Raw genomic sequence first — 27,372 nt, forward strand, 5'->3', positions numbered from 1 at the left:
TATGTACTCTGTAATTACGTGAATTCGTGTGGATATTTTCAGAACAAAAACGTCACGACCATCACCCCACCCGATAATAGATGTATACAGTACACTGACCAGCAGCTTTATTCTTGATGATGCTTATTGGTCCTCTACCTCGTCAAGGATCATTTACATAAAACGAATGGGAGGAATGCACATCAACGATGGTTAATTACTCTGAAAGAATCTTCCACATACGTTAATCATGTCCTAACATTTTTCCAGAATACATTTCCCTTTCAATTGTTTTTTATCTCCCCACCTTAAATCTAAACGAAGACAAAAAAGGTGTTTAATCAGACAGACAACATTGCTAGAGGAAGGTTTATACTGGAAGTCTCTTCGACACATTGTATCGGTCCACCCCACGCCTTTCAGACTAGCTCTGCTCATCAGTAACTGCATTTTCCAGCCAAAAATCTTCCAGAATACGACGAGAGGAAACATTATATCGATCCGCCCCTTAGGTCTTCTATAAGAACTTTCTCCACAGAGTGCATTAATGTTTACGTTTACCTCACTTAAAAACAAAAAGCGATAGATGCTTGCACTCTGCGAGAAAGAAGGGGGAAGGTGGGCGTAACAGGTGACATGGGGAGAAGGGGGGATATTGTAAATGTTAAGCTCTTGCCCACTGTGTTGAACTAAAGAGAATAAATATTATTTTGAAAGAAAACTTATGGAGTGCACCACTGTTAACCCCCTGACTGTTTCTGTTATTTTCGTGACCCGATGATGAATTATGTGAATGTTGACCTAAATTACAATCCTCCACGCCACGTTGAGGCAAGCAGTGATGGTGGCTTACATCTGGACGGCTGACTGCAACCACACGCTTATGACCACCTGCGCACATCACAGATTCTAACATAGACTTTTTAGTATTATTTTTCATCCAGTGAACAAGGTGTAAAATATGTTTGCATTTACAGTTCCAAAAGTTAATTGTGAGATCGATTCCCTCTAGACTGTTGAGTGAATTAAATGTACCTTTGTGAATTACAGACAAATTGTTGCTTGACAAGTTTAAAAACCTGAGCTTCTGCAACGAATTAAATGCACTCTGGTGAAGACATCTCAGCTGGTTATTGTTGAGATACAGCTGTTCTAAACCAGTCAAGGGAAGGAGTAATCTTCTGTCAAGGCTTTTCAGTTTGTTGAAGCTGATAAAAAGTTTCCGTAAGTTTGTGAGGCCGTAGAATGTCTCATTGGAGAGTGATGATATCTCATTATGACTAAGATCCAATAGTTGTAATTCTTGCATTGTGTAAAAGGCTTTGGCATTAATTAATTTTATATTATTGTGTTTCATGTTGAGGATTCTTGTGGTTTGTGGTATACCAGGAGGTATTGAGCAGTACTTTTTATTAGTACAATCAACGGTTTCATTTCTACAATGACAACCATAAAAAGGGCACCTAAAATCATCTGCAGGAGAAGCAATACTTGCTTTGATTGCCGGGATTGTAGGAAATGTCTTACTGTCATTGGTCATTACTTCAAAGTCAAGATCCTTAACATCTTTAACATACATAAGGCCTGTAGAACAACTCACATCGTCGTATTCATCAAACAGTTCTTTGTGGGTTTTGATCCAGTGACTCAAGTACAGAACATCTCTTTGCTCGCAGTCCCACGGGTTATTGTACAATCGAATCATGATTAAATTGGAGAGCCGATCGAATCCACCCCATGGGATGCTCTGCAGGAGGTTGCCGTGAAGTGAGAGCATCTGAAGTTGTGGGAAGTGGTCAAAGGTGCCTCGGCTGAAATTCCGTATGCTGTTGTCGTTTAGGCACAGACGCGCGATGCTGTCGCTGTTGGGGAAGTCGGTGTGTGAAAGGTAGGTCAACTGATTGTAGTCCAGCCTCAACCACTCCGCATCGGCAGGCAGGCCCCTCGGAACAGATGCCAGCATCCTGAAAGAGCAGTCGATGGTGGACCCGTAGCAAGCGCATTCGCCCGGGCATCCGGACGTCACGTGGGGGATGAACAGCAGCAGGGCGAGGCTCAAGAATGCCATGTCTCCTGACGACCCTGAAAAACAAACAAGGGCAATGTATTGCAATGTGTTACAAAGCCTTGTGTTATAATTCAATGTGTTACAATGTTACGTGTTACAATGTTACGTGTTACAATGCAACGTGTTACAATGCAATGTGTTAAAATACAAAGTGATATAATGCAATGTGTTATAATACAATGTATTATAATGCTGTGTTATAATCCAATGTGTTACAATACAATGTGTTAAAATACAAAGTGTAACAATCTAAACTTATCTATTTTTATTTTACTAGGTAAGGCATACTAAGCTATACAGCTCTTTTTCAGAAGCGAGCTGGCCACAAATGATAGCTCAATAAAGTGGCTTATTATGTAGAAATGTATAGCAGCCAAATACTCTAAACGCGTGTTGATTCTAAATATGGAGTGAAAAACCAGTTGACCTGGAGAAATGTCCACACGACCACGGGGAGAACATGCAAACTCCTAATATACAGGCATCAGGGTCGGGATTGAACCCACGACTTTCTGTATACCAGGCGAAGTAGTGAAAAATCGCCATCACGGCGCCCATACAAAGCGTCACAATGCAATGTGTTAAAATGCAATGTGTTACAATACAATTTGTTGCTATACAATGCGCTACAATACAATGTGTTACAATGCATTGTGTTAAAATACAAAGTCACCTGATGAGGCTGGTTGTAATTACCGGGGAGACGTCGTACTCGAACTATAAATGTTGTGGGTTCACTCCAATACACTGGTGGCAAACCTTACTAATTGGTTGTGTAGGGTGGTGGCGTGTTTAACGACACATTTATATTTACGCCATCTAACCGAAAACCTCTATTATGGAAAATACAAAGTGTTACAATTCAAAGTGTTACAACACAATACAATGTATTACAATCCAATGTAGTACAATGCCATGTCTGCCTTTCTCTCTTATCACTTACATATCTTTGCTCTTCGGGGTTCCTCTGATCTCAGTTATTCGCTGTCTCTGTGTGGCTCTTTATTTAATAATGTCAATATATCGTTTAACCATGAGAGAACTAAAAAGACAAAAAAAAGCAATGAACCACAACAATAACCCCAATAGAAATCAGAACAAAAACAACCAAATAGAAATCAGAGCAAAGACAACCGCGTTTGAGAAGATACAAAGTATTAAATAAAATATTTCACCTGGAAAGTCCCGTTGATCTCCGTTCCTCTTCTCTGTGTGCGTCTGCGTCTCTGTGTCTCTCCGTGACCCGTCGTGGCGGTTAAACCTGCTCAAGTTATTCGAGTCAAATGATTGTTTAGAATAATCTCGAGCTGCAACACGAATTAACCTCTTTCGCGTCTGTTGCACCTTCTCCTGCTGTTACCGCTGTCACGAAAGTCGCCGGCTGTGTGTACAGCAATGACGAACGCTAAGCAACGACTTCCCTCTTTCAGTTTAACACGGAACAAACGTAGCAGTAAATTCCACTTGTAAAGCACAATGTCGTAAGATAATTCACACAAAATATGAAACGTGCGTTTTGGGAATTTAGAAGCTTCTGACTACGATTGTCTCCCTGCGCCAGGTGAGTGGCGTTAGCTCCAACTGGTGTCCACCACAAGCGACTCAACTCCACCACAAGCGACTCAACTCCACGACAAGCGACTCAACTCCACGACAAGCGACTCAACTCCACCACAAGCGACTCAACTCCACCACAAGCGACTCAACTCCACCACAACCGACTCAACTCCACCACAAGCGACTCAACTCCACGACAAGCGACTCAACTCCACGACAAGCGATTCAACTCCACCACAAGCGACTCAACTCCACCACAAGCGACTCAACTCCACGACAAGCGACTCAACTCCACCATAAGCGACTCAACTCCACGACAATTGACTCAACTCCACCACAAGCGACTCAACTCCACGACAAGCGACGCAACTCCACCACAAGCGACTCAATTGTGACACTTGCCACACAAGTGTGGTGGTTGAGTGGGTGAGGGGTTGAGTGGATGAGTGGTTGAGTGGATGAGTGAGTGTGTTGTTGTAACCTCCAGTGTGGTGGTTGAGTGGGTGAGTGGTTGAGTGGATGAGTGGTTGAGTGAGTGTGTTGTTGTCACCTGCAGTGTGGTGGTTAAACACAGTGGATGGAGATGGCAGTCTGCTTTGAGCAAGCTATTCAGTGGCGTTGTTGCGCATTAACCTACCCGCGGAGTGGCGAGATGGCTCAACTCAGCTGCTGCTGAAGCTGCTGCTGATGAAGCTGCCGCTCATGCCGGCGACGGAAGTAACACTGACGGCTGCTGGCCGTAGTGCTGGTGACGTGCGGTTCCGTGTCCTCCTCCTTCGGCAGGGCAGGTTGCAACACCATGGCAGGTGTCATACTCATAATTTTTCAATCTAAACTAAACTATATATATATTAATCAGGTGAGGCCCACTGAGCTATCGAGCTCTTTTTTCAAAAGCGACCAGGCTATCACAAATGATAGCTCAACGAAGTGGCTTATCGTGTGGACATTTAGGGGCCGTCCATAAATGACGTCACGCACCTGGGGGGGGGGGGGGGATTAGACATTTGTGACGATGTGTTACGAGGGGGGGGGGGTGAGAAATGTGACGTCACATCAAAATGCGCAACTTTAAATAAATATAGACAACACGTTCTACTTAATTAAATAGACGATTTAATAAATGTTTTCTCCTACAACATCAGAGTGCAGCGCCACATTAAATAGGCACTACAATGACAATAGTTTAAAGCGATTTGAAAACGTGTTTTATTTTCAAAATGGAAATATGATTTGGGGGGGGGGGCAGAGCTTTGTGACGTCATATTTGAGAGGGGGGGGTCTCACTTTTTGTGACACCGTGTGACGAGGGGGGGGGGGGGTGTCAAAAATCGTCCAAAATCGCGTCACGTCATTTATGGACGGCCCCTTATAGCAGCCAAATACCAAATACTTTAAAACGCACGCCAATTCTAAATGTGGCGGGAAAAAACCGGAGGTCCGGAGAAAAATCCACGCGACCACGGGGAAAGAGATAACGAGCAGACTCCAAATACACCGCAGCAGCAGCAGACGCCAGGTCGGCATTGAACCCAACGACCTCCTGTGCACCTGGCGAGGGAGTCAACATCTCCTGGCCACCGCGGCGCCCGGGAGAACCGTACCGAGTCTGAAGACTACTTATCAGGAGGCTCTTGCCACATTGGAATGTTGAGGCCCAAGCGCGAATGGCATTGCATGCGTTTGGCTGCGCTGCGGGAGGAACCCGGAGAACCCGGAGGAAGTCCACGCAGACCTTGGAGGACAGAGAGTTGCCGTGCGCTGGCTGCAAGGCACCAGCCGTGTGAACACAGCGCCACGCAATGGCGATGTCGGTCAACAACAAGTCACGAACGGGATGCGTTGAGTGGGTGATCTCTTCTACCGTTTACAGCCCTGGGCACACGGTGACGGAGAGTCCACGTCCCGATGGCAAAGGGGCTTCTACCATAGGACGGCGACTGCTAAATTCACCACAAAGTGGGGCTCACACGGCAGTGAGTGAATAATCCCTCTCAGCGGTCGAGACCCAGTGTGGAGTCAATAGATGAGTGGGACACAACACGGCGCTGTGTGCTACTGCACGCGACACGCGACTTGTGTTCGACTGCCATTGGCTGCTTTAACGACTGCGCCGCCGGTAAATGAAACGTTTAAATTGCCGCAAACATTAATGTCCGTGCGCTTATTTCTCCAACTGTCTACAATAAATGATGCTCTAATCCAGTCGTTCTGTCTTTGTTGACGTTTGTTTAAACCGAGTAACCCCTTGCCTGGCCCAACATGGTTCTGAGATTTTTTTTTATGAATAATGAACGTGAATATTTTAACCAATTGTCTATTTAGTGATGTATCCTAACTAGCTAGGAACTGCAAGCGAATACGATAAAATCAACGGACGTTCTGCATGCGTTACGTAGATGGTTCATGCTTGCTGGTTACTCTTGGAGACCACATTGCTGACGATGAATGAGTTTAGAAAGGTATTTAATATCGTTCTAGGTTACCATATGGATTTAAATTGTATCGTAGTTATTTTATATTGGCACCGAGCATGCAGAGATCGTGATTTGGTGGTGTCTGAGGATGTTGGGTGCCGTGGTCAGCGAGATGTTGACTTTTCCTCGCCTGGTGTGCAGGAGGTCGTGGGTTCGATCACGACCCTGATGCCTGCTGCTGTATATTTGGAGAGTTTGCGTGTCTCTCTCTCACCGTGGTTGCGTGGCTTTTTCTCCGGGTCCTCCGGTTTTCCTCTCCACATTTATAAACACAATTTTAGAGTATTTGGTTGAGAAAAATTTCCACATGATGATAAGCCACTTCGTTGAGATATCATCTGTGGACAGGTCGCTTCTGAAAAGAGCTATATAGTTCAGAGGGCCTTAGCTCGTGAAATAAAGAGTGTAGTTTTGACTTTAAGTTTCTACTACATTTCGATTTAAAGCTTTCGTAACTGCAGGGATTCATCTTCTTGGTTCTTTCGGTAAAGTCACGTAGAAGGGAAATAATAAAATAATCAAAATAAAACATAATAAAATCATTCTCACGACGTTTCGGCCACAACGCAAGCAGCCGTCCTCAGGTGAAGAACAGGTCTGTCGGGAAGACAGAGTCTGAATGAAACACCCCAGGCTTGGAGCGTATATTTAAGCTGGGATGGAGGGGGGAAGAGCGCCTTGACAAAATAATTTGCATATCCAGAGGAATTTAGCATATTTATGGGAAATGCAAATATGGGATTAGTACTACTTGTGAAATGCGTAGGAGGTGGATTCGCTGCGCAATGTTGCGCCCGGGCGGTGGAGAGTCGCCGACTCAGGTGGTGAGTCGGCGAGGTTGACTCAGCCTCAAATGAGTACCTGGGGCGGTGTGTCAACATCGCCACAGGTGAGACAAAGGTGGCCGGGCGCAGTACTGGCCACCCACCCCCTCGCGTACCGTGCCAACCTTTATAGGTGCTCGCTAACAGCACTTGGCCCAACAGTCTGTGAAAGTTATACGGGGGATCTTTGTGGTGGTGAGTGGCGACTGCTACTCTTGAGTGTCTCGTGTGAAGTAAGTGGTTCGTTTGACTGGTGTCGGGTGAGTGATTGATGAGTGTCTGGTTGATGAGTGGTGAGTGTTCGGTGAGTGACTGGGTATCTGGTAAGTATTAGTGGTGATTGACAAGTGCGAGTGGTGAGTGTGATTGCGAGGGTCGTATGTGTTCGTGTTGCGGCAGATGAGTGGCGTCAGGTGAGCATCTGGTGAGTAGTGTGTCCGGTGAGTGGTCAGTATCAGGTGTGGTGAGCACGTGATCGGTGCTGCCCTCCTGGTCCACGTGATCGGTGCTGTCCTCCTGGTCCACGTGATCGGTGCTGCCCTCCTGAATTGGAATCGGTGACAAAGCCTTTGCCGTTGCAGCACCAACGTTTCGGAACAACCTTGCTTCCTCAATTAACATCATAAATCTTTCTTCAAAAAATATTACGAAGCAGAAGATTATTGCCGGATACAGCCACATTTGTCAATGTGATTTGTAAATTTGATTATCAACAATGTAACGATTTTAATGTACTATTTTATTGAGGGACTGTGTCTTGGTGTAGTCTGGGATTATTTTTGCTGTTGTTTTACTGCATTTCCCGAGCTTGGGAATTGATGTACGAATGCAATTTTACCTTCTACATATTTTAGTTATTTCAGGGGTGCCACAGTGGCGAGATGTTGTCTACCTCGCATGGTATGCAGGAAGTCTGTGGTTCGATCCCGATCCCGACCCTGAAGTCTATATAGGGATGTTCTCCCCGTGGTCACATGGATTTCCCCCGCGTCCTCTGCTTCTCCCCTCCATTTGTTTAACATGCCTCTATATTATTTACATTATTTTGCTGCTATACATTTCCACGTGATAAGCCACTTCGTTGAGCTATCGTTTGTGGCCAGGTCGCTTCTAAAAAAGAAGCTAATGGCTCAGTGGGCTTTACCTGGCAAGAACAAAACATATTTTAGTTTAATTTCTTTCTTTTTTTAAAGTGATTTGTTTACCTTTCCTATGGTTTGTATTGCTACAGAAGGATACTGCATCTAAGCTGGACCCAAAGAGTTGACCAACGTAGAAGTAGGAAAAAGGTTTCACAAGGACGAAGACCTGATTGCAGGCAGTTATGAGAAGGAAACTGGCACTATTTGAACACCTATGTAGGATGGATACAACAGGACCATTAAAAGTGTGTTAGTAAAACATGGAAGGAACTGAAAAGAGAGGAATACCCAACAGAGAATGGTTTGACGACGACGTAAGAAGAGATTGGTGCCAGAAATACGTGGCCGCAACTTGAGCATATCGGGCACAAGACAGAGAGGAAAGTGGAAACAAATGACGAAATGTGGAGCGGACACTTTACGGGCTATCTACCCATGGATCGTGATGATGATGATGACAGTTTGCAACTCCTCTCGTTGTTTTTGTTTTGATTGTCGTCGCAACGTTCTGATGTGCCCCAGCTGGAGCTTGTGAAGACGAGCTTGACAGCTCATCGGATTCCTCCTCCAGTCTGAGTATAAAAGAGTATGCGGCTGGGTGCTGCCCCCTGTGGGTGACGCGGCGCTCTGCCTCCCGCGCGCCTCGGTGACGCAGCTCGGCGCGCCGCTGCTGCTGCTGCTTCTCGCTCGGAGCGGAGGAGGCCTCGTCCATCGTCGTCGTCGTGGTCGGACAGGGACGAGGAGAGACGAGGGGAGACGTAGAGAGACGAGGAGAGAAGTCGGGGAGAGGGGAGAGACGAGGAAGAGCATCGACGAGAGGAGGGAGACGAGACGAGGACAGAGTGAAGCAGAGACGCAGCGGTGAGTAGAGCGGAGAGGCGTGTGGCCTCGCAGCCCGGGTACTCGTAGCACGAATACTCACATAGCACGGGTACTCCTACAGCACGGGTACCCTCACGGCACGGGTACTCCTACAGCACGGGTACCCTCACGGCACGGGTACCATCACGGCACGGGTACCATCACGGCACGGGTACCATCACGGCACGGGTACCATCACGGCACGAGTACTCTCACGGCACGGGTACCATCACAGCACGGGTACTCCTACAGCACGGGTACCATCACGGCACGGGTACCATCACGGCACGGGTACTCCTACAGCACGGGTACTCTCACGGCACGGGTACCATCACAGCACGGGTACTCCTACAGCACGGGTACCGTCACGGCACGGGTACCATCACGGGTACCGTCACGGCACGGGTACTCTCACGGCACGGGTACCATCACGGCACGGGTACCATCACGGGTACCATCACGGCACGGGTACTCTCACGTGGTACAGCCTGCATGTCGCACAGAATACAGCTGAGTGCGGTGTAGTCTCGTGGCCTGTTGCATACACAGTTATCCACTCTCCCTATTCTATGCTTGCGTGTGGCAATACGTTCAGGAGCTAAATGACAATGCCCTATACCCCTTAAGGTATTTTATGCAACCGATCGCAGGCTTTTGCTAAGCCACAGCTGTGCAGGCTGCACCGGTTGTCACTGCTGCTGTGTAGTGACTTCAACTGAGTCGCAGACGGACTCTTGGAGGCAACACGTTTAACACCAACACACGGGGTAACTGGCCCTTAACAGAACAACAAGCTATGGTGGTGACCACCAGGCTAACTACACTCGTCACAACGTAACTGGTGTAGTTAACCGGGTGGTGACCACCAGGCTAACTACACTAATTACAACCTAACTAACTACTACGGACTGGACCACACCTAGGGTGCAGGTCCACGTGTTGGAGACTCGGTAGAACGAAGATGAATGTTTCTTCAGGATGAACAACAACGCCGGTCCCTCTGGGGGGCCCGGCTTCTATTCCCTGCGGCATCGCTGGCTCCGTCCTTGGCCACGACCATCTTCCAGAATCCTCCAGCAGGATCTTGACCCTGACCACGTGACCGCCCCTAGCCCCCACTTGGGGCCCCTTTGTAGACTTAACCGGTCACGTGTCCTCTTGGGTCAACCAGAGTGCCATGGCCTCTAAGAACCTCATTCCTACGGCCGGCACTTCCACACCCTATCCTGTAGGGCTGGCACTGCACGCAAAGTGTGCCATCCAGCGCTCTCCGAGCCCCTCTAGGGCCGGTACTACACCCACATCATAGTGGTGTCCGCGATGTCGTTACATCGCACGCCGTGCCTGTCTAGGGCCAGCACTGTACAGTGACATCTCGCCATGTCACTACATCTGCACGGAGGTCACCGGTTCAAATCCAGCCTCGGCTCGGCGTTGACCACGTGTGACAACGTGCGAGTGAGACGCCGTACTGTGTGCTGCAGGACAACATCCTGCTGATTCCGCGAGCGGGCCTCCGTGTGGTGTATTCAAGGATGATTGTGGGCCCTTTACTCTGGCAAAATGTGTTCTTGTTGCTAACCGTTGGGAGTCATTGACTGGAAAGGGTTTCCACTTTGGTACAAGCAACACCCAATTGTGACTGTTGTGCATTGTGGCTAGCCATTTGTCATCACACCACTGGTTTGCGTGCCTGGCTATGTGACTGACCACATAACTTGCTTGTGTCATTAGCTGGATGATTATAACTGGCTTTGTGAGTGGCTGTGTGACCGGCCACGTTGTGATTGGCTGCGTGATTGGCGGATCATTTCTGGTTGTAATTGGCTTATTGTTGGGCCCAGAGAATTCAGACGGGAGCAGTCAAGGCAATGCATGTGGGGGAGGTGCAGTGACGGCACTGCTCTCGGTAAACGAAAGAACGAGATTTCTGGGCTGGGGGAATTTGCAGGTTGGTGACCTGAGCCAGCGGTGAAGAATTCTACATTCGCCTGGGGGAAAATTTCTCCGTGAGATCATTATAACTTTTCCACACTGTCATGCAAAATCGTGAGTTGATGTTGTACAGGTGACATTTGGTAGGTGTGATTAATCTTATATTTGGCTATTTGGCTATGGAATAACCACAAAGTACCTGCACCTGAAAATTACATCATAGGGTCTTCAACGCCCACTGCATAGCAGAGAGTGAATTCAGAAAAACCCTTCGGATACAGTGAGGGGAAAAAGTATTTGATCCCCTGCTGATTTTGTACGTTTGCCCACTGACAAAGAAATTATCAGTCTATAATTTTAATGGTAGGTTTATTTGAACAGTGAGAAACAGAATAACAACAACAAAATCCAGAAAAACGCATGTCAAAAATGTTATAAATTGATTTGCATTTTAATGAGGGAAATAAGTATTTGACCCCTCTGCAAAACATGACTTAGGTACTTGGTGGCAAAACCCTTGTTGGCAATTACAGAGGTCAGACGTTTCTTGTAGTTGGCCACCAGGTTTGCACACATCTCAGGAGGGATTTTGTCCCACTCCTCTTTGCAGATCTTCTCCAAGTCATTAAGGTTTCGAGGCTGACGTTTGGCAACTCGACCCTTCAGCTCCCTCCACAGATTTTCTATGTGATTAAGGTCTGGAGACTGGCTAGGCCACTCCAGGACCTTAATGTGCTTCTTCTTGAGCCACTCCTTTGTTGCTTTGGCCGTGTGTTTTGGGTCATTGTCATGCTGGAATACCCATCCACGACCCATTTTCAATGCCCTGGCTGAGGGAAGGAGGGGTTCTCACCCAAGATTTGACAGTACATGGCCCCGTCCATCGTCCCTTTGATGCGGTGGAGTTGTCCTGTCCCCTTAGCAGAAAAACACCCCCAAAGCATAATGTTTCCACCTCCATGTTTGACGATGGGGATGGTGTTTTTGGGGTCATAGGCAGCATTCCTCCTCCTCCAAACACGGCGAGTTGAGTTGATGCCAAAGAGCTCCATTTTGGTCTCATCTGACCACAACACCTTCACCCAGTTGTCCTCTGAATCATTCAGATGTTCATTGGCAAACTTCAGACGGGCATGTATATGTGCTTTCTTGAGCAGGGGGACCTTGCGGGCACTGCAGGATTTCAGTCCTTCACGGCATAGTGTGTTACCAACTGTTTTCTTGGTGACTAGGTTCCCAGCTGCCTTGAGATCATTGACAAGATCCTCCCGTGTAGTTATGGGCTGATTCCTCACCGTTCTCATTATCATTGCAACTCCATGAGGTGAGATCTTGCATGGAGCCCCAGGCCGAGGGAGATTGACAGTTCTTTTGTGTTTCTTCCATTTGCGAATAATCGCACCAACTGTTGTCACCTTCTCACCAAGCTGTTTGGCGATGGTCTTGTAGCCCATTCCAGCCTTGTGTAGGTCTACAATCTTGTCCCTGACATCCTTGGATATCTCTTTGGTCTTGGCCATGGTGGAGAGTTTGGAATCTGATTGATTGCTTCTGTGAACAGGTGTCTTTTATACAGGTAACAAGCTGAGAGTGTGCTCCTAATCTCAGCTCGTTACCTGTATAAAATACACCTGGGAGCCAGAAATCTTTCTGATTGAGAGGGGGTAAAATACTTCTTTCCCTCATTAAAATGCAAATAAATGTATAACATTTTTGACATGCGTTCTTCTGGATTTTGTTGCTGTTATTCTGTCTCTCACTGTTCAAATAAACCTACCAGTAAAATTATAGACTGATAATTTCTTTGTCAGTGGGCAAACATACAAAATCAGCAGGGGATCAAATACTTTTTTCCCTCACTGTATTTTTGGGTACCGCTGAGGACTCTTCTAATAACTCCGTACGAACTGGCTCAGTGCTGCATGTGCTCACTATGTTACCTGCCCATCAACAACACCGCCAAATGCAAGCGTCTCATGATGGTGTCGGCGTGAAATGACATTCTGGTGGAATGCATGAGCCTGCCTCGTTTCATGAGTGTCCGTCGTGTGATATTTTCCATTTGAATTGCAGATGTGTGGAGGAGCAGTCTTGTCCCGTTAAGCCGTGGCCACGCTTAGCTCCGGCTACAGAGGGAGGTGAGGTGAGCGTGAGGCTGCAGACATGCCCAGCAAACATTTTGTGCTGAAGCCCCAAGCTCGCTGCGACACCAAATGGCTGGAGACAGAGCTACAGGTGAGAACGTGTGCCTGGTTACCACGACGTCGCGGTTGCCACTGTGGCGAGAGATTAGCGCTCTCTAACAGGACGGTGTGCCTGAGCGTGTTTGCCCCCGAAATTTCGTTGTGCTCGGGTGTACAGTCTATCCGAATATGACGTAAAAACCCCAGTTCAGGTGTCAAGTTTATTTTTTGTTGAACCAGAGGAGAACTCTTAAGAGGCAAGGATAAGTCTCATTTGCATGATGGATCTGGGTCACCAAAATGACACAAATATAAAATATAAAAACCAAGTAAATATGCAATAATGATTTTTAATAATAAATTGTTTTATTCATTCTTTGCAAATCCAAGTTGAGATAAACAACCAAATCAAAATCAAGGCAAAACAACCACGTTCCATACCAAATAGTGGCGGGCAAATATAATGTTGAATGCTAAATATTTTTCAGTCATTATTTATGAATACCATTCATATTGAAATAAAGTTACAGAAACATCCAAATCAATTGAGGTTGATTATTGCACCCGTGTGCAAAAGGAGGAGGACGCGTGTCCAACACAGCAAGTTCGCGCGGTATGCTAATTCAGCAAGCCTGCTTATGATGCCCAGTGCAACGTGCCTGCCCCTGACGCGCGACGTGACGCAGAGCAGCCGCATTTTCAAGTGCAGTGTGCAGCTCGACGGCAACACGCGTGTTGTGTAAAGGTGCAGCATCCCTTTAGAACTGCTTTTTGTGTTTTTGTTGTTGTCCTTCCCCGTCCTGGAACGTGGCTACGTACGGTGTGAAAGAAGTTCAACGTACACACATAAAAAAACAACCGCCATTTGCCACTAAGTGGTGGTGACATCACCACGACTCTTGTGCCAGGCCATGTGCACCTTGAGGCCACGTGAAGTGGCGAACGCCCGCTGGCAGGAGGTCACGGGGCAGACCCAGGTGCCACGGGTCGACTGACTGAGATGACCGAGATGACTGGCTGATGCACCACCTGTGCCCCCTACTGTGCCAACTTGCTGTGCTTTATCCACCCGGCGCTTCGCTCGTTGTTGTGAGCATCGCTCCTCCGCCCTCCGTTGTTGCTGGAGGGCGACTGCTTCCAACTGCCCAGTAGCGTCCTTCACGAGCCTCCTCCACAGAGGCCGATCTTGACACCGCTGGTACCAGTCATCGGCAAGTCCACTCAGCTCCACGTCCTCCTGTACCACATCACTCCATCTTTCTCTAGCCCATGCCATGCCCATTTAGCCCCCTCGATCCGGCCGAACAAAAGCTGTTTAGGCATGCGGTGGCTGGGCATGCGGCCTACATGACCCAGCCAACGCAGCCTTGCCTGCCGGAGGAGCTCACCGATGGGACTTTGCCCAGATCTTTCAAGGATTTGTGAGCTCCTCACACAATCCAGCCTGGTTAAACCCAGGATGGATCGTAGGCAGGCCATCCTAAATGTTTCCAACCGGCGAAGATGCTCCATTAGGGGGGTCCATGTTTCGCAAGCATAGAGAAGGGAGGGAATGACTGTGGCCGAGAAGACTTGAAGCTTCGTGCGGAGCGACAGACCAGGTAGCTTCCACACATCGTTTCGCAACCGATGAAAAGATATTGCCGCTCGACTGATTCGGAGTGAGACCTCTGCTGTTAAATTGGAGCCGGTCATAAGCACACTGCCCAGGTATGGGAAACTCTCCACTCTTTCCACTACTGCCCCATCACCGATTGGGAGTTGTGGGGGTGGAGTGTCCAATGGTACAAAATACCCAGGCAGGTGCTTAGTTTTGGTGGGGCTGATGGTAAGGCCCCACCTCTTAGTGGCACGCTCCAGTCTCAGCAGCAGCGTCTCCAACTCCTCCTGAATGAGCAGCTATTACTAAATCATCGGCATACATAACGTGGTTGACCAATAGGGAGCCATCCCTTGATCGCACCCGGGCATCGATCAGCCTCCCATTATATCTGTACCAATTGTAGATTCCCCCGGTACAGCTATTGAAGGCTTCACGAACTACGTGGTCAAAATAGATGTTAAATAATGTGGGAGCCAGAGGACATCCCTGTCGCACCCCAAGGTGTACAGGGAAAGGCTCTGACTCCCACACACATACACACACACACTCCAGTGCGCCGCCTGTGCGTGAGTGCAGATCAGGTCACTGCACATGCTGTGTACATTGCTCGGGGGAGTATGGCGCACGTGCATTTGGGCAGCGCAGGCAGTGGGCGAATGACCCAGATGTGCAGCCGAATGCAGCATCGGAGTACATCGCGTGTAAACGCTTGTTACTCGGTTTAAAACATCTGACTATGTAGAGGGCTTGCAGAGCTTGGGAATTGTTGGCAGCGGCTCACTGTCTGACTGCCTTCCGGCTTGACTGCGTTTCCTCCGGGATTGTGAGATACAATTTGCATGAATGACGCTATATACAGAAAATAAAACTTACTATTGTTATTAATATTATATGAAGCAACTCGCACACGAGTATCCTAATGCAGTCTGCTTAGGGGTGCAGGTTTTACAGCATGTACGCACGTGCAACTGAGTGTTATTGTTTAACGTATCCGATGCACGTGCAACTGAGTGTTATTGTTTAACGTATCCGATGCACGTGCAACTGAGTTATTGTTTAACGTATCCGATGCACAGCTTGACGCGAACCTCGGCAACCTCAGCGAACGCGCTGCCGTCCTTCATATCACAGTCTAATTCTGTACACAAACTGCGCAGCCCTAGTGTATTGCACATAGTTGCTCAATGTGCCGAGCTGTGTAGCCTATTGCAAAATACACAGACGTACACAAGCGAGAGCCGTCTGTTGCAGTGGCACGTGCTCGCCGCACACACGCTGCCCAGTACCCGCCACGGTCAGCTGCGGGTTTGCCGTGCAGCACGATGTTGATGCGATTTGCTGTCCGCTGACGGTGCATGTCACCCTCCCACAACACCATCTCAGTTTAGCGATGCGGCCTGTCTTTTACGGGTACCGGCTGTGAGATTACATCCAGTGACGTTGTCATTCCCAACCCCCCCTTTTCTGCATAAGTAAACGTGATGTACGTCTCTTATCCACGCTCTCCGCTTGCTGTATCTCGGTGTAATTCCAAACAGTTGCACGTGCAGAACCAAGGCTCTACCTTGGTTAAATTTTGTCCGTGAAAATAATCGAATATTGCCATGCGTATTATCTCTGAGACATGCGTCTAGCTTATCGTACACATCGATTAGAAACTTTAATCTTTAGGTACAGTGGTGTGGTGCCTTTGGTTATCAAGTTCCGTCCAACTTGCGCTTGCTCTCTTTATTCATAGCAAGGTCTCGTTAGCAAAGAGATAATCCTGGCGTGCTCCACTTCGGTTAAATACAGGTCATTGAAAAGTATTGAATGTTGCCATTCTGCAACATTGCTCATTTTGACATGATGGAGGATATTACAATGAAAGTCTGTCGATATGCAGCTTTGAAAATTTGTTCTGTAATTTGAATCATTATAACCTTTGGTAACATTGTTTTCACAGGTCATACATTTGTGTCGTGTACATTGTTGTTTGCCACCAGACAATGGTCCATTGTAGCTGTAATCAATAACCCGAACCAAACCATCATTCGCTTGGGTTGCACCAGCATGAGTGGTACCACTGTGTGCACCAGTTGTTGATAAGGAATGCTTTGCAACAGTTAAAGTGCATCATTAGACCTCCTTTGCCAGTACCAAAATATAATAGGGTTTTTCCCCTTTTTTTCTGGCAACAAAACTGTAACCTTTTTACAAGGAATCATGTGTGCATTAACCACAGTACTTGTGGTCAAGCACCAATTGAAACGAGGCTCAAAAGAAAGTCGTCTCATGTGTGGGACCAATCAGTTTCAAGGACAATGCATATATTATCAGTGTTTTTTGTTTGCATTTTAACCACAAGTATTGTCGTTAATGCACACATGATTCCTTGTAACAAGGTTTCAGTTTTCTTGCCAGAAAAAAGGGGAAAACCCCTATTATTAGTTAAAGTGCAGTCGATGTTTGTTTACTATTACCAGCAGAGGCCACACACTGATTTTCTTCAGCAACTGCGGCGTTTGGTTGTGTGGCACCACAGGTCACATGATGCTTGCGTCCTCGGGACCGAGGGCAGAATTTGTGAATTGAGAGTGACCGAAGGAAAGTTGTCGGCTTTGCCCGCCGCTTGGGCTGTAAATGCATATGGGCGTGCGTCTTACGAAACCTAGGGTTAGATGGAAGGCTGTCATTCCAGGAAATCTGTGTTCAAATTGGCCCCGTGGCTGCTATATGTAGACGATGTTTAGCAATAACTATTTCTATTTAACCCATTTTACAGATGATGTTGACTTTTCACTGCTGAAATCCTTATCCGTGCCTTTTTTGTACACATTCCACCATGGCCTCATGAACGATGTTTTCACAGGCGCCATAAAGCACCATTTTCCCCAACTTCAGGAGTTGACAGAATACTGTGGATAGGTTTTATGTCGGTAATTTTAACTCGCTCAAAAGGCTCGACATTAGACCTGTATTCATCATGCGTTGAATGGAGCTCCATGTTTTGTTTGGAGTGTTCATGCCAATAACATCTCATAACCCAGCAGCCAGGGGCACAACGACCTATTTCAACAGGGGGGCTATGCAAGATACGACTGTGGGCCCCCCTCCTTTCTCCCGACTGACTTTTACTCAAATAGTTACGGATGTTTTTAACCCGTAAACAATAATGTCGGCTATAACTATATATATTATTTTAGTTGCACCGTATATTGGATTTAGATCAGTAGTTCTTAGCCTTTACTGCAGTCTGCACCTGTTTTGGTTCTCAATCGTAAATGTTTTTATAATGTGAATAAATACACAGGGTTTGATGAAACAAAGTAGTTGTACTTACATGCCCGTGCTTAATTTGTGTTTTTGATGATTTACCTTCAAAAAAAATCTGGCATGTCTCGCACCCCCAGAAAGGGTATCTCGTACCCCCAGGGGGTACGTGCACTGCCGGTTAAGAACTACTGGTTTAGAGGAAGACAGTCTCTCAGTGACTTAATACAAATATTGAAAGGTACAATACTCGCAATTAAGTTATCACGCATCTTGCTTTCATGCTGGCCCCATCGGTCTAAGATTTTCTCAAAGTGGGTGGATCGTGCAACTTTATGCTGCTCTATTGATATGATAGCGAGATGAGTTAATAAGGCTTGGTCCATGATTTTTTTTTACGTATACTTTTTCTTTTTTTTTCACTTATTTATAGTCCATGGAGATTCACAAACCTGTTCATTTGGAATCAAAATAAATAAACAGACAATACTCCTTCACATATCTGTCCATCTACGTGAAAATACGAGTGTGTGTGTTTTTTTACGCATGCATTTTGCCACATGGCCTTCTGAGGGCTGAATGTCAGCAGCATTGGTTCAATACAAGCAAAGTCTGGACCGATTTTGACATTCAACGTCTCATCAGCAGTCTGGTTTGCTAGAACCGATGCTGGTGAATTGCCAGATGTTTATAGGCCAAGATCCTCTCTGTTAAATATGGGTCCTAGTTGGTGAAAAACTATGTAATACTCGGCACAGAATATTTCATTGGGGTTGTTGTGGAGATTATAAGCAGACAGTGTCTGGATGCATTGTATGTTTGTCCAGCCAACTAATACATGCCATATGAATACATGTTTGGATTTAAGTATGTGCTATCTTTGAAATTCATAACAAGGTACACATACCTAAATTTACACTTACATAATAACATATTCCTTCGTGCAACTATAATGTTACGTCCTTGGCATAGACGATGGATGAGCCATCACGTCTCTTCGCTGGTTGCTGTTTGTGTGGTTGCTAAGGCTATTAATATAAGTCGGGCGCGATTTGAACTATTATGAACTATTATCAACTATTGTTCATTTCTAGTTGGCATCTTGCAATTCACCCCTCATTGTCGATGTTGTGATTTGACTCGAACAGAATTAATATTTGTCTCGAGTTTACCACCTCGCTTGTATCGTTTGCGGTTTATTCTACCTTGTGTGTGCAGTATTATTCGCTCCATTCGCCTGGATGTAGCATGAGCATAGCATTTGCATACATTGTTTTCTGTGAAATAATTGGCATGGTCCATCTCATAATAGAGTTCTGCAGTAACATTTTATTATTTTAATACACGGAAATATTTTGTACCCGTGTTTAGGTTTGCAGGGTTTGTTTTGTACACGTGGAAACTTTCTCCATTCTTTGGCTTGTCTCTAAAATGACAAAATGGCCACACATGCAGTTGTTTTGAGATGGTGGTGTGCATAAGGCTGAGAGCACATATTTGTGTGTCGTTAAATCTAATAGCAAACTGCTTGCGTGTCAATTTTTAAACCAAATTTTTCAAGTTTCCGAAACTATCCAAGTTTTCTCCAGGCCCCAGTGTACAAACTCCCACTACACTGTCCCTAACTGCCCGGAGCATCGGCCTGTAGTAAGATATATTAATATTGTTGTATGACAAGGCAGGGTTAACTAAATTATGGCCACGCACATTTTGCTACTGGTTTTAAATCGCGCGCTTAGGGTCGATTGTAAATCAATAAGAGCTGTTGTGTTCACTGCGATTGCTTTAGCAAGACCGGTCTCCTCCCACTGTCAGCAACACAACATCTGCAGTCGTCGAAGGGTGTCATCAGTGCTGCTTGCAAATTAATCGCCACCGCGTTAATTTTGTTTATGAGCCTTGCAAGCCTTGTGAGGCAAGGCGTGCGCCTCTGCATTTGTGAGCTTTCTTTCGAGAAAGGTCGCCTCATGTGGAGGCTGTGTAATGCCTTGTGCTCGTGGAAAATATTGAATCCTCTTGGCATTTACAAACCGTTCACTTATGGAATTAATGTAAATACTTGTTTTTAATTCGCATTCTAAATATAACTGCGCCTAAATTATAATCTTGTTCGCTTGGTTTTAATTTTAATTCGTCTTTTTTTCCATCTCTGCATTTTGATGTATTGGTGGTACACCGGTGCAGCATTACACACCGGTTCTCATAAAACATTCTGACGATGTCCCTGTTGCCTTTGAGTGAGCTGCAAACTCTCAATCTGAAGTTACCTTTGATTCAGCAGCTGCTTTCCCATTTGAATGTGTGGCGACACCACGAGTCGTAATCTTTTTATGCCACCGTCCGCCAAGAAATTATTCTGGAAATGAATCGAGGAACCGTCCGACCAAGTCTAGGGCACGAGGAGTCATATCTGCCTTTGGAACAGGGAGCAGACAATCGTCATCAAGCTGGGTGCTGCTTTACGGCAACAGACTGAAACTTCATGTTCAGCTGCATCTCTTGATGTCGACTGCTTTGACATCATGAGAACTGATTTTGAAGCACGCTGCAATATTTTTTGACCAGGGTTTCGAATCGCGGGAAAATAAATATTTAGAAAAATGTGATTTTTGTTATATACCACACAACACCAAAGGTTAAATTTTAACTTAACTTTCGTGACTGCAAGAATTAATATTTTTTGGTTCTTTCGGTAAAGTCACGTAGATAGAAAATTTAGAATAAAAAAAAAGTGAATAAAAAAAAATATATACACTAATATAGACTGTAGTCTGGTTCTTAATTGGAGTGAGTGTACTCATAATGTAATCTACATTATAGACTGCCAGTACACTCACCAAACTTAATAACCAGGCGACAGTCTACATTCGTTTTTTTCACTTTTTGGTATTATAATTTTTCTTTTTCTAGCTACGTGACTTTACCGAAAGAACCAAAGAATATGTACTGCCAATATGTTCACTTGGTGATTCTGTCTTCTTGGTTCTTTCGGTAAAGTCATGTAGAAGGGAAGTAATAAAATAATAAAAATAAAACATAATAAAATAATTCTCACGACGTTTCGGTCACAACGCAAGCAGCCGTCCTCAGGTGATACCAGGTCTGTCGAGGCGACAGCGTCTGAATGAAACAGCACACGTGCTTGGAGCATATATATAAGCTGGGTTGGAAGGGGGGAAAAGAGCGCCTTGACAAAAGAATATGCATATCAAGAGGCATTTAGCATATTTATGGGAAATGCAGGTATGTTATTAGTACTACTCATGCCCGTGCATTATGCAGGATTAGCAGCATCAAAGGGAAGGGATATGGGAAATGCAGGTATGTGATTAGTACTGCTTATGCCCGTGCATTATGCAGGATTAGCAACATCAAAGGGAGGGGATATGGGAAATGCAGGTATGTGAATAGTACTACTTATGCCCGTGCATTATGCAGGATTAGCAGCATCAAAGGGAAGGGATATGGGAAATGCAGGTATGTGATTAGTACTGCTTATGCCCGTGCATTATGCAGGATTAGCAACATCAAAGGGAGGGGATATGGGAAATGCAGGTATGTGAATAGTACTACTTATGCCCGTGCATTATGCAGGATTAGCAGCATCAAAGGGAGGGGATAGGGGTAGCATTAATAAAGGGAAAGAGTGTTAATAGTATGTAGCTGCAGTAACTAAAACCACCACGTAAAACAACTAAAGTATAAACTACATAGTATCATCAGTATACTAAATATACTCTACAATAAGCTGAGTTACTAACAGTAAGTAATACATTACCATTCTACGTCGTAAAAAATATATAATATGCTTCCATCTAAACTTTATTCTCTTACATCACACGAGTCTACACCGTATTATATACTGCCATAGACAAACCCAACATTAAATTATATATTGTATTGCTATAAACCTTATACATTGTAATATTGCACTATGTATTATTCTACCCACCCTAATGTATATCACACTGCTGTATATTGACTATACAATTACGATACTATATATTACTTTGTACATTGTATTAAGCATATAAATGTTATACTATTTGTTATTATACACTGTACCATTGACCGTTGTGTGAAAGATACTAAGAGGAAGAGGGATTCTGCTTCGTTTGATCTTGCCCTACATTGACTGCGCTCTCTGGATATTTAGATGCTCCAGACAGTGAGGCGCACACCCAAACTTTGGGGTAATTTTGACAAAAAAACACATTTCTTGGTTGCAGCTGATCTTCAGCCGAGATGGGCTGTGCACTCTGTGGAACGAGATGGTGAAGGATGGTGAGGTGTCCTTCGTGTACTGCGATGGACCCCAGAATTCCAACGAAGTGGCGAGTCCTAAAGGTAGCGTGCGTTATGCGTTCACGCAACTCTATGCTGTACTATTTTATTTTACCAGGTAATGCCCACTGAGCTATGTAGCTCTTTTCAGATGTGACCTGGCCATCACAAATGATAGTTCAACGAAATTACTTATCACGTGGAAATGTATAGCAGCTAAAGTCTCTAAACGCATGTTTCTAAACGTGGAGGGAATAATCGGAAGACCCGAAGAAAAATCGACGGGACCACGGGGAGAATATGCACACTCCAAATATACAGGCTTGCAGGGTCTGGATCGAACTCATGACCTCATGTATACCAGGCGAGGTAGTTAACATCTCGCAACCATGGCACCCAATCTCTATTTCTTCTTGCTGATGGTTTCTCTGCACAACTCCTCATCGTGCTTGTTGCACCTTGGCACAGGAGTCGCCCAGCGGTAGCGCGTTCACTGCCTCTTCCAGAGCCCTGCCGTTCGAATCCTGCAGGCCACCCTGGTTAATACTGCGGGTGTAATAACCATAAACTGCGTGCCATCTGCCTCACAGTGGACGGTAGAGATCCTGTGATGTCCTTCAAAATGAGAAGTCCATTGTGTGGCCTGCATCATTATGTCCAAATTTGCCAAATTCGAAAATTTTCAGGAATACCCCGATGTACGCCCTCCCGTTTTACGTACTTTCACTGTAACTTACTCAACTTATTGATTTCCAGTCCCGTTTTGCGTTGTGGTACCTTGCCATAAGCTAATCGAGATTTGCAAACTTTACCATGAAGACCCAAATGGCTCTTGCTGCCTGGCAACATTTGAGGAGCCAGATGGTGCCCAAGCTTGAGTCTCCCTGATTGGCTTTAGTCTTTCATATGTGTACCCGTACTCTATTCATATTTTGTTCCTCACATACCGTATTTATGGCAACAATTTTTTATACAAGATTACACTTGTTTTGAATGATAAACAACTAATAATACATATAGTATAATGGATATCTTAAAATATCAATAATATACACTTTTTACACCGATTGTTGCACAGTACAGATGTGCAATGGGTCACTGAGCATCCTCTATTTATGTACTGTACCATGTTACGATCCATCGCCCTATCTTTTTGCTTCGATTTAAGTCCTTTCGATTTGCGTTCTGATTTTCAGGAACGCATTCTGCGCGTTAACCAGGGCATGGCATTACCCGCAAATTTCTCAAATGGGGTTGTACACAGCAACATCACCACGTACTGGCAGTTTAATGGCTGGATTTCAGGACAGGTAGTGAGTCACCTTGTGCCCACAGGGGTAGCAAGGATGGCTACCCGTCGCCCTTCCAAATACTTGGAATGAGATGCCACGCAAGTCCCCTCGTCACGTGTAAAGTGCTCCGAGGGGCCCGGCGTAGAGGAGGGCGGCTCTGTCAAAATCATTCTCGTTATGATGATCATCCTAGATTTGAAGCTTTCGTGACTGCAAGGAATCATCTTCTTAGGTTTTTTCGGTAAAGTCACGTAGATTAGCTGTATCAAGATACAGCTAATCTGGCTGTGACGGTCCCACCTGATGACGGAGACTTGTGTTGCCTCAAACGTCGTGATTTTTGTTTTTATTTTATTTTACTTTCTACGTGACTTTACCGAAAAAACCTAAGAAGATGATGATCATCGTCGCTGTCGTCATCGCCATCATGACGAGAGTGTGCACATGGGCAGATGAAAGCCGGGAGTCGCAGTCGAGCTCCAGGAAGGAGGAGGCCAACGAGCGCGAGAAGGAGGAGGATGAGCTGCAGGCCCCGCCGCGCCAGGCCCGCGCCATCATGGACTCGTGGGTGTGGGGAAAGCAGCCCGGTGCGTTCCCGGCCCCCGTGCTCCCTGCTTGTAAAGCGACCGATGGGCACGGTACACATAGTGTCCCCGGATTTAAACCACAGTCCCTCATAAGAAAAGTTGTAGGTGCACACGAGGCAGACTGCGTTATGCATTGCCGTGGAGCATTGTGGGTACATTTCATATACGAGGACAAAGTTCAGTTTCTCCACGTACAAATACAATAATTTTTATCCATCAGCCTATTGGCTTCAACAAACCTGACTGCCTGATGAGACCCAGAAGGTCAATACTGGTACAGACTTGATTTGTTTACACACATCCTGTTTGATAATATTAGTCTGCAAAAGAAAAAGGCTGATGAACTGAAACTAAATAATTAAGACACAGAATGGAATTCTGCTTAATATATAATAAATATAATGTGCTAATATTATACAACTATATAATGAGCTTGCATTCTTACAGAGATAAGGGCAGAGGGTTCTCCATTTAGTATTTTGTGCCCTCTGATTTCTGGTGCTCCTTCATTAGTCTCGACCGCCAGCTGTCGAGCCTTCGAGCGCCGGTCGGCTAGAAGAGCGGTCTGTGCGTCTCTCTTTTCCCCCTCTCACTCCCCCTGCTGCAGACATGAGCGAGCTGCGCGAGTGCCTGCAAGTGCTCGTGAGCGAGCAGCAGGATATGGCGGCACAGGCGGCCTCCAGCACGCTGTCGGCTGCCCGTCTCCGCCAGCGGCTGCTCATTCTGGAGCGCTACCTGCTGGCGCTGGGCCGCAGCCTGCCGCCGTCACCCGCCTCGCCCGCCGACGGCGCGGGCACGCCCAGCGCCACCGCCCCCTCTGCCACCACCCCGAACGGCGGCGGCACAGGCTCTGTTGCGGCCGCTGCCAATGTTTCCGCCGCGGTGACCGACAAGTGCGGGTGAGGCCCAAGGTTAACTTGCGGCCTTCGCACAGGCTCTCCTGCGTAGAGATCAGTTCGTACGATCCGCTTGAGATGTTGACGTCGCCTACATGCGTTTTGACACGTAGGCTTTCGCTGACCAATATTATCCATAATAGAGATTTTTGTTGGGTTAAATCGCGTGACTATAAATGTGTCATTAAACCCGCCACCATCCGACACAGCCACTTAGTAAGGTTTGTTGCGTAAACATAACGTGCCAATTAGTTACTACTTCAGTAGACCGGTATTGTTGGAGAGTGAACCCACAACATTTACAATTCTAGTACTGTGACGTTTCGTCGGGCGATTATCCAGAATTGCAACGATGTACAATTACGTCTCCCCAGTGTCTGTACAAAAGGGGAAAGGGTGAGGGACACGAGGCGATATTGGGGAGCTTTGTCCCTTGTTTTTGTTGTTGTTTTCCAGCATGCGGGCAGTGGGGAAGGGCGTCGAGGGGCTGGCTCGCGTGGGCTCTCGAGCTGCCCTCTCATTCGCCTTTGCCTTCCTGCGCAGAGCCTGGCGTTCGGGTTCGTAACCTCCCTTCCGTGTCCATGCGTGAACGTGCACACGCCAGGTGTTTGTCCGTCATTGGTTGTTTGTTTTCATTATTTGTGTACGATCAAGTCTAGCTTGATTTTGTTGTCACTGCCAGATATGGCTTGGATTATATTTAAAGGCAGGTCAGCGTTGTACAAAATAAATTGTCTCAGCCTTTGCTCTCGTTTCCCCAAAGAACTGTATTCAATAGTTTATTCCTTCTGTGAGGAAATATTTACCATTTCCAGCAGCGGCCACACACTGCTCGCGGTGCAAAGCTAATCCAGAAACGTTGCTTCAGCTCCAGTGGCATTTGGCTGCGTGGCAGTGCCTCCATTATCAGGACCGAAGGCAGAATTTGTGACTTGAGAGTGAACGCAGGAAAGTTGTTGGCCTTGTCCGCCGCTTGGGCTGTAAACGCAGGTGGGTTTACATCTTACGAAACCTTGGGTTAGATGGAAGGCTGTCATTTGTCAGGAAATCTGTGGTCAATTTTGCCCCGTGGCTGCTATATTTAAGCGGTGTTTAGCAATACAAATTTATAATTAACCCATTTTAGATGTTATTTTGACTTTCCACTGCTGAAATCCTTATCTGTGCCCGTATTGTACACATTCCACCATGACCTCATGAACAGGCTCCATAAACCATGATGTTCTCAACTTCAGGAGTTGACACAGAATGCTGTGGCATGGTTTTATGTCGGTTATTTGAACTTGCTCAAAAAGCTCGATGTTAGACCTGTATTCTTCTTGCGTTGAATGGAGCTCCATGTTTTGTTTGGAGTGCTAATGCCAATAACATCTCGTAACCCAGCAGCTGACGACCTATTTCAACAGGGGTGCTATGCAATGTACGACTGTGATCCCCCCTCCTTTCTCCCGACTGACTTTTACTGAAATAGCTACAGATGTTTTTAACCCATATCCAAGAATATGTAGGATATAACTATATATATTATTTTAGTTGCACAGTCTTACAGTCACAGTTTTAATACAAAGATTTAAGGACAATATTCAATGCCGGCCCATCGGTCGAGGATTTCCTATCTCATGCTCACGGCCACCAGCACCAGTGACGATTACCTGAACCAGTCTTGGGCCTCCCCTGGGTCGATTTAAACTTCAAATGAGATCCTGGTGCGATGTATATACGTAGTCACTCGGGAGACAAAGGTGGCCGGGTGTGGTGCTGGCCACCCTCCACCTTGAGTGCCGTACCGGCCTTCATAGCTTGCTGCTCTCTAACAGCACTTGCCCCAACAAGTCTGTTGTCTTTGCGAGTGCAGGCGAAGATGCGGACCTGTGCAGCGAGCTGCTGCAGGAGTCGCTGGATGCACTGCAGGCCTTGCCCGAGGGCACGCTCTTCGACGAGACCAGCGTCTCCGCCGTGTGGCTGGAGGTGGTGGAGCGAGCCACCAAGTTTCTGCGCTCCGTCGTCACTGGGTGCGTGCCGGGGGACCCCCCCACCCCGCCACCCTCACTCCCACCCCCACCTCCACCTCGCTTCACGTTTTCCTCGCCGGTCCTGGTGGCCGTGCTGCACGCGGCCCGTCATCCGGAACCGTGGAGGCGTCGGGGGTTGGTGGATCGCACAACTGTTGTGAACCTCCCTACCTGCCGCAAGCGTCGGCAGGAGAGAAAGTGGATTAACATCTTTCCATCCGGATGTTCTCCGGGTGCTCTGGTTTTCTCCCACGTGTATAAAGGCTCGTGTGATTTCGCTGGAAATGTCTTGGGTGACGTTGGTACCAACTCACCGCCTGGTTACGCTCATCTGCATTTTCTCGTGCCTCTTGATTATAACGAAAAACTTTACAGATTTGTGATTTTGTTTTAGAGATTGTTTCACGTTATGTATTTTGT

General features: G+C 46.4%; 1 protein-coding gene and 1 long non-coding RNA gene across 10 annotated transcripts in view; one reads left to right on the forward strand and one right to left on the reverse strand.

Moving 5' to 3' along the window:
• Window positions 1-1,154: 1,154 nt before the first annotated feature.
• LOC144723941 (uncharacterized) lies at window positions 1,155-4,470 on the reverse strand. Its single transcript, XR_013586418.1, has 3 exons — window positions 4,242-4,470; window positions 3,223-3,308; window positions 1,155-2,061 (listed from the first exon to the last, which is right to left on the reverse strand). It is a non-coding gene; the product is annotated as an uncharacterized LOC144723941 (long non-coding RNA).
• A 4,063-nt stretch (window positions 4,471-8,533) lies between these two features.
• HERC2 (HECT and RLD domain containing E3 ubiquitin protein ligase 2) overlaps window positions 8,534-27,372 on the forward strand; it is a 156,855-nt gene continuing 138,016 nt past the window's right edge. For 6 of the 9 annotated variants that reach the window (XM_078602720.1, XM_078602725.1, XM_078602722.1 and 3 more), the window contains exons 1-7: window positions 8,534-8,908; window positions 12,917-13,078; window positions 22,111-22,228; window positions 23,910-24,044; window positions 24,652-24,943; window positions 25,397-25,497; window positions 26,796-26,952. In XM_078602720.1, coding sequence (XP_078458846.1) covers window positions 13,007-13,078; window positions 22,111-22,228; window positions 23,910-24,044; window positions 24,652-24,943; window positions 25,397-25,497; window positions 26,796-26,952 — 875 coding nt within the window. In that variant the 5' untranslated portion in view covers window positions 8,534-8,908; window positions 12,917-13,006. The remainder of the gene's footprint in view (window positions 8,909-12,916; window positions 13,079-22,110; window positions 22,229-23,909; window positions 24,045-24,651; window positions 24,944-25,396; window positions 25,498-26,795; window positions 26,953-27,372) is intronic. The other 3 variants (XM_078602726.1, XM_078602728.1, XM_078602727.1) reach the window with 2 other exon arrangements.

The sequence above is a fragment of the Lampetra planeri genome, chromosome 19, assembly GCF_965212315.1.
Source record: "Lampetra planeri chromosome 19, kcLamPlan1.2.h2, whole genome shotgun sequence".
NCBI classification, from domain to species: Eukaryota; Metazoa; Chordata; class Hyperoartia; order Petromyzontiformes; family Petromyzontidae; genus Lampetra; species Lampetra planeri.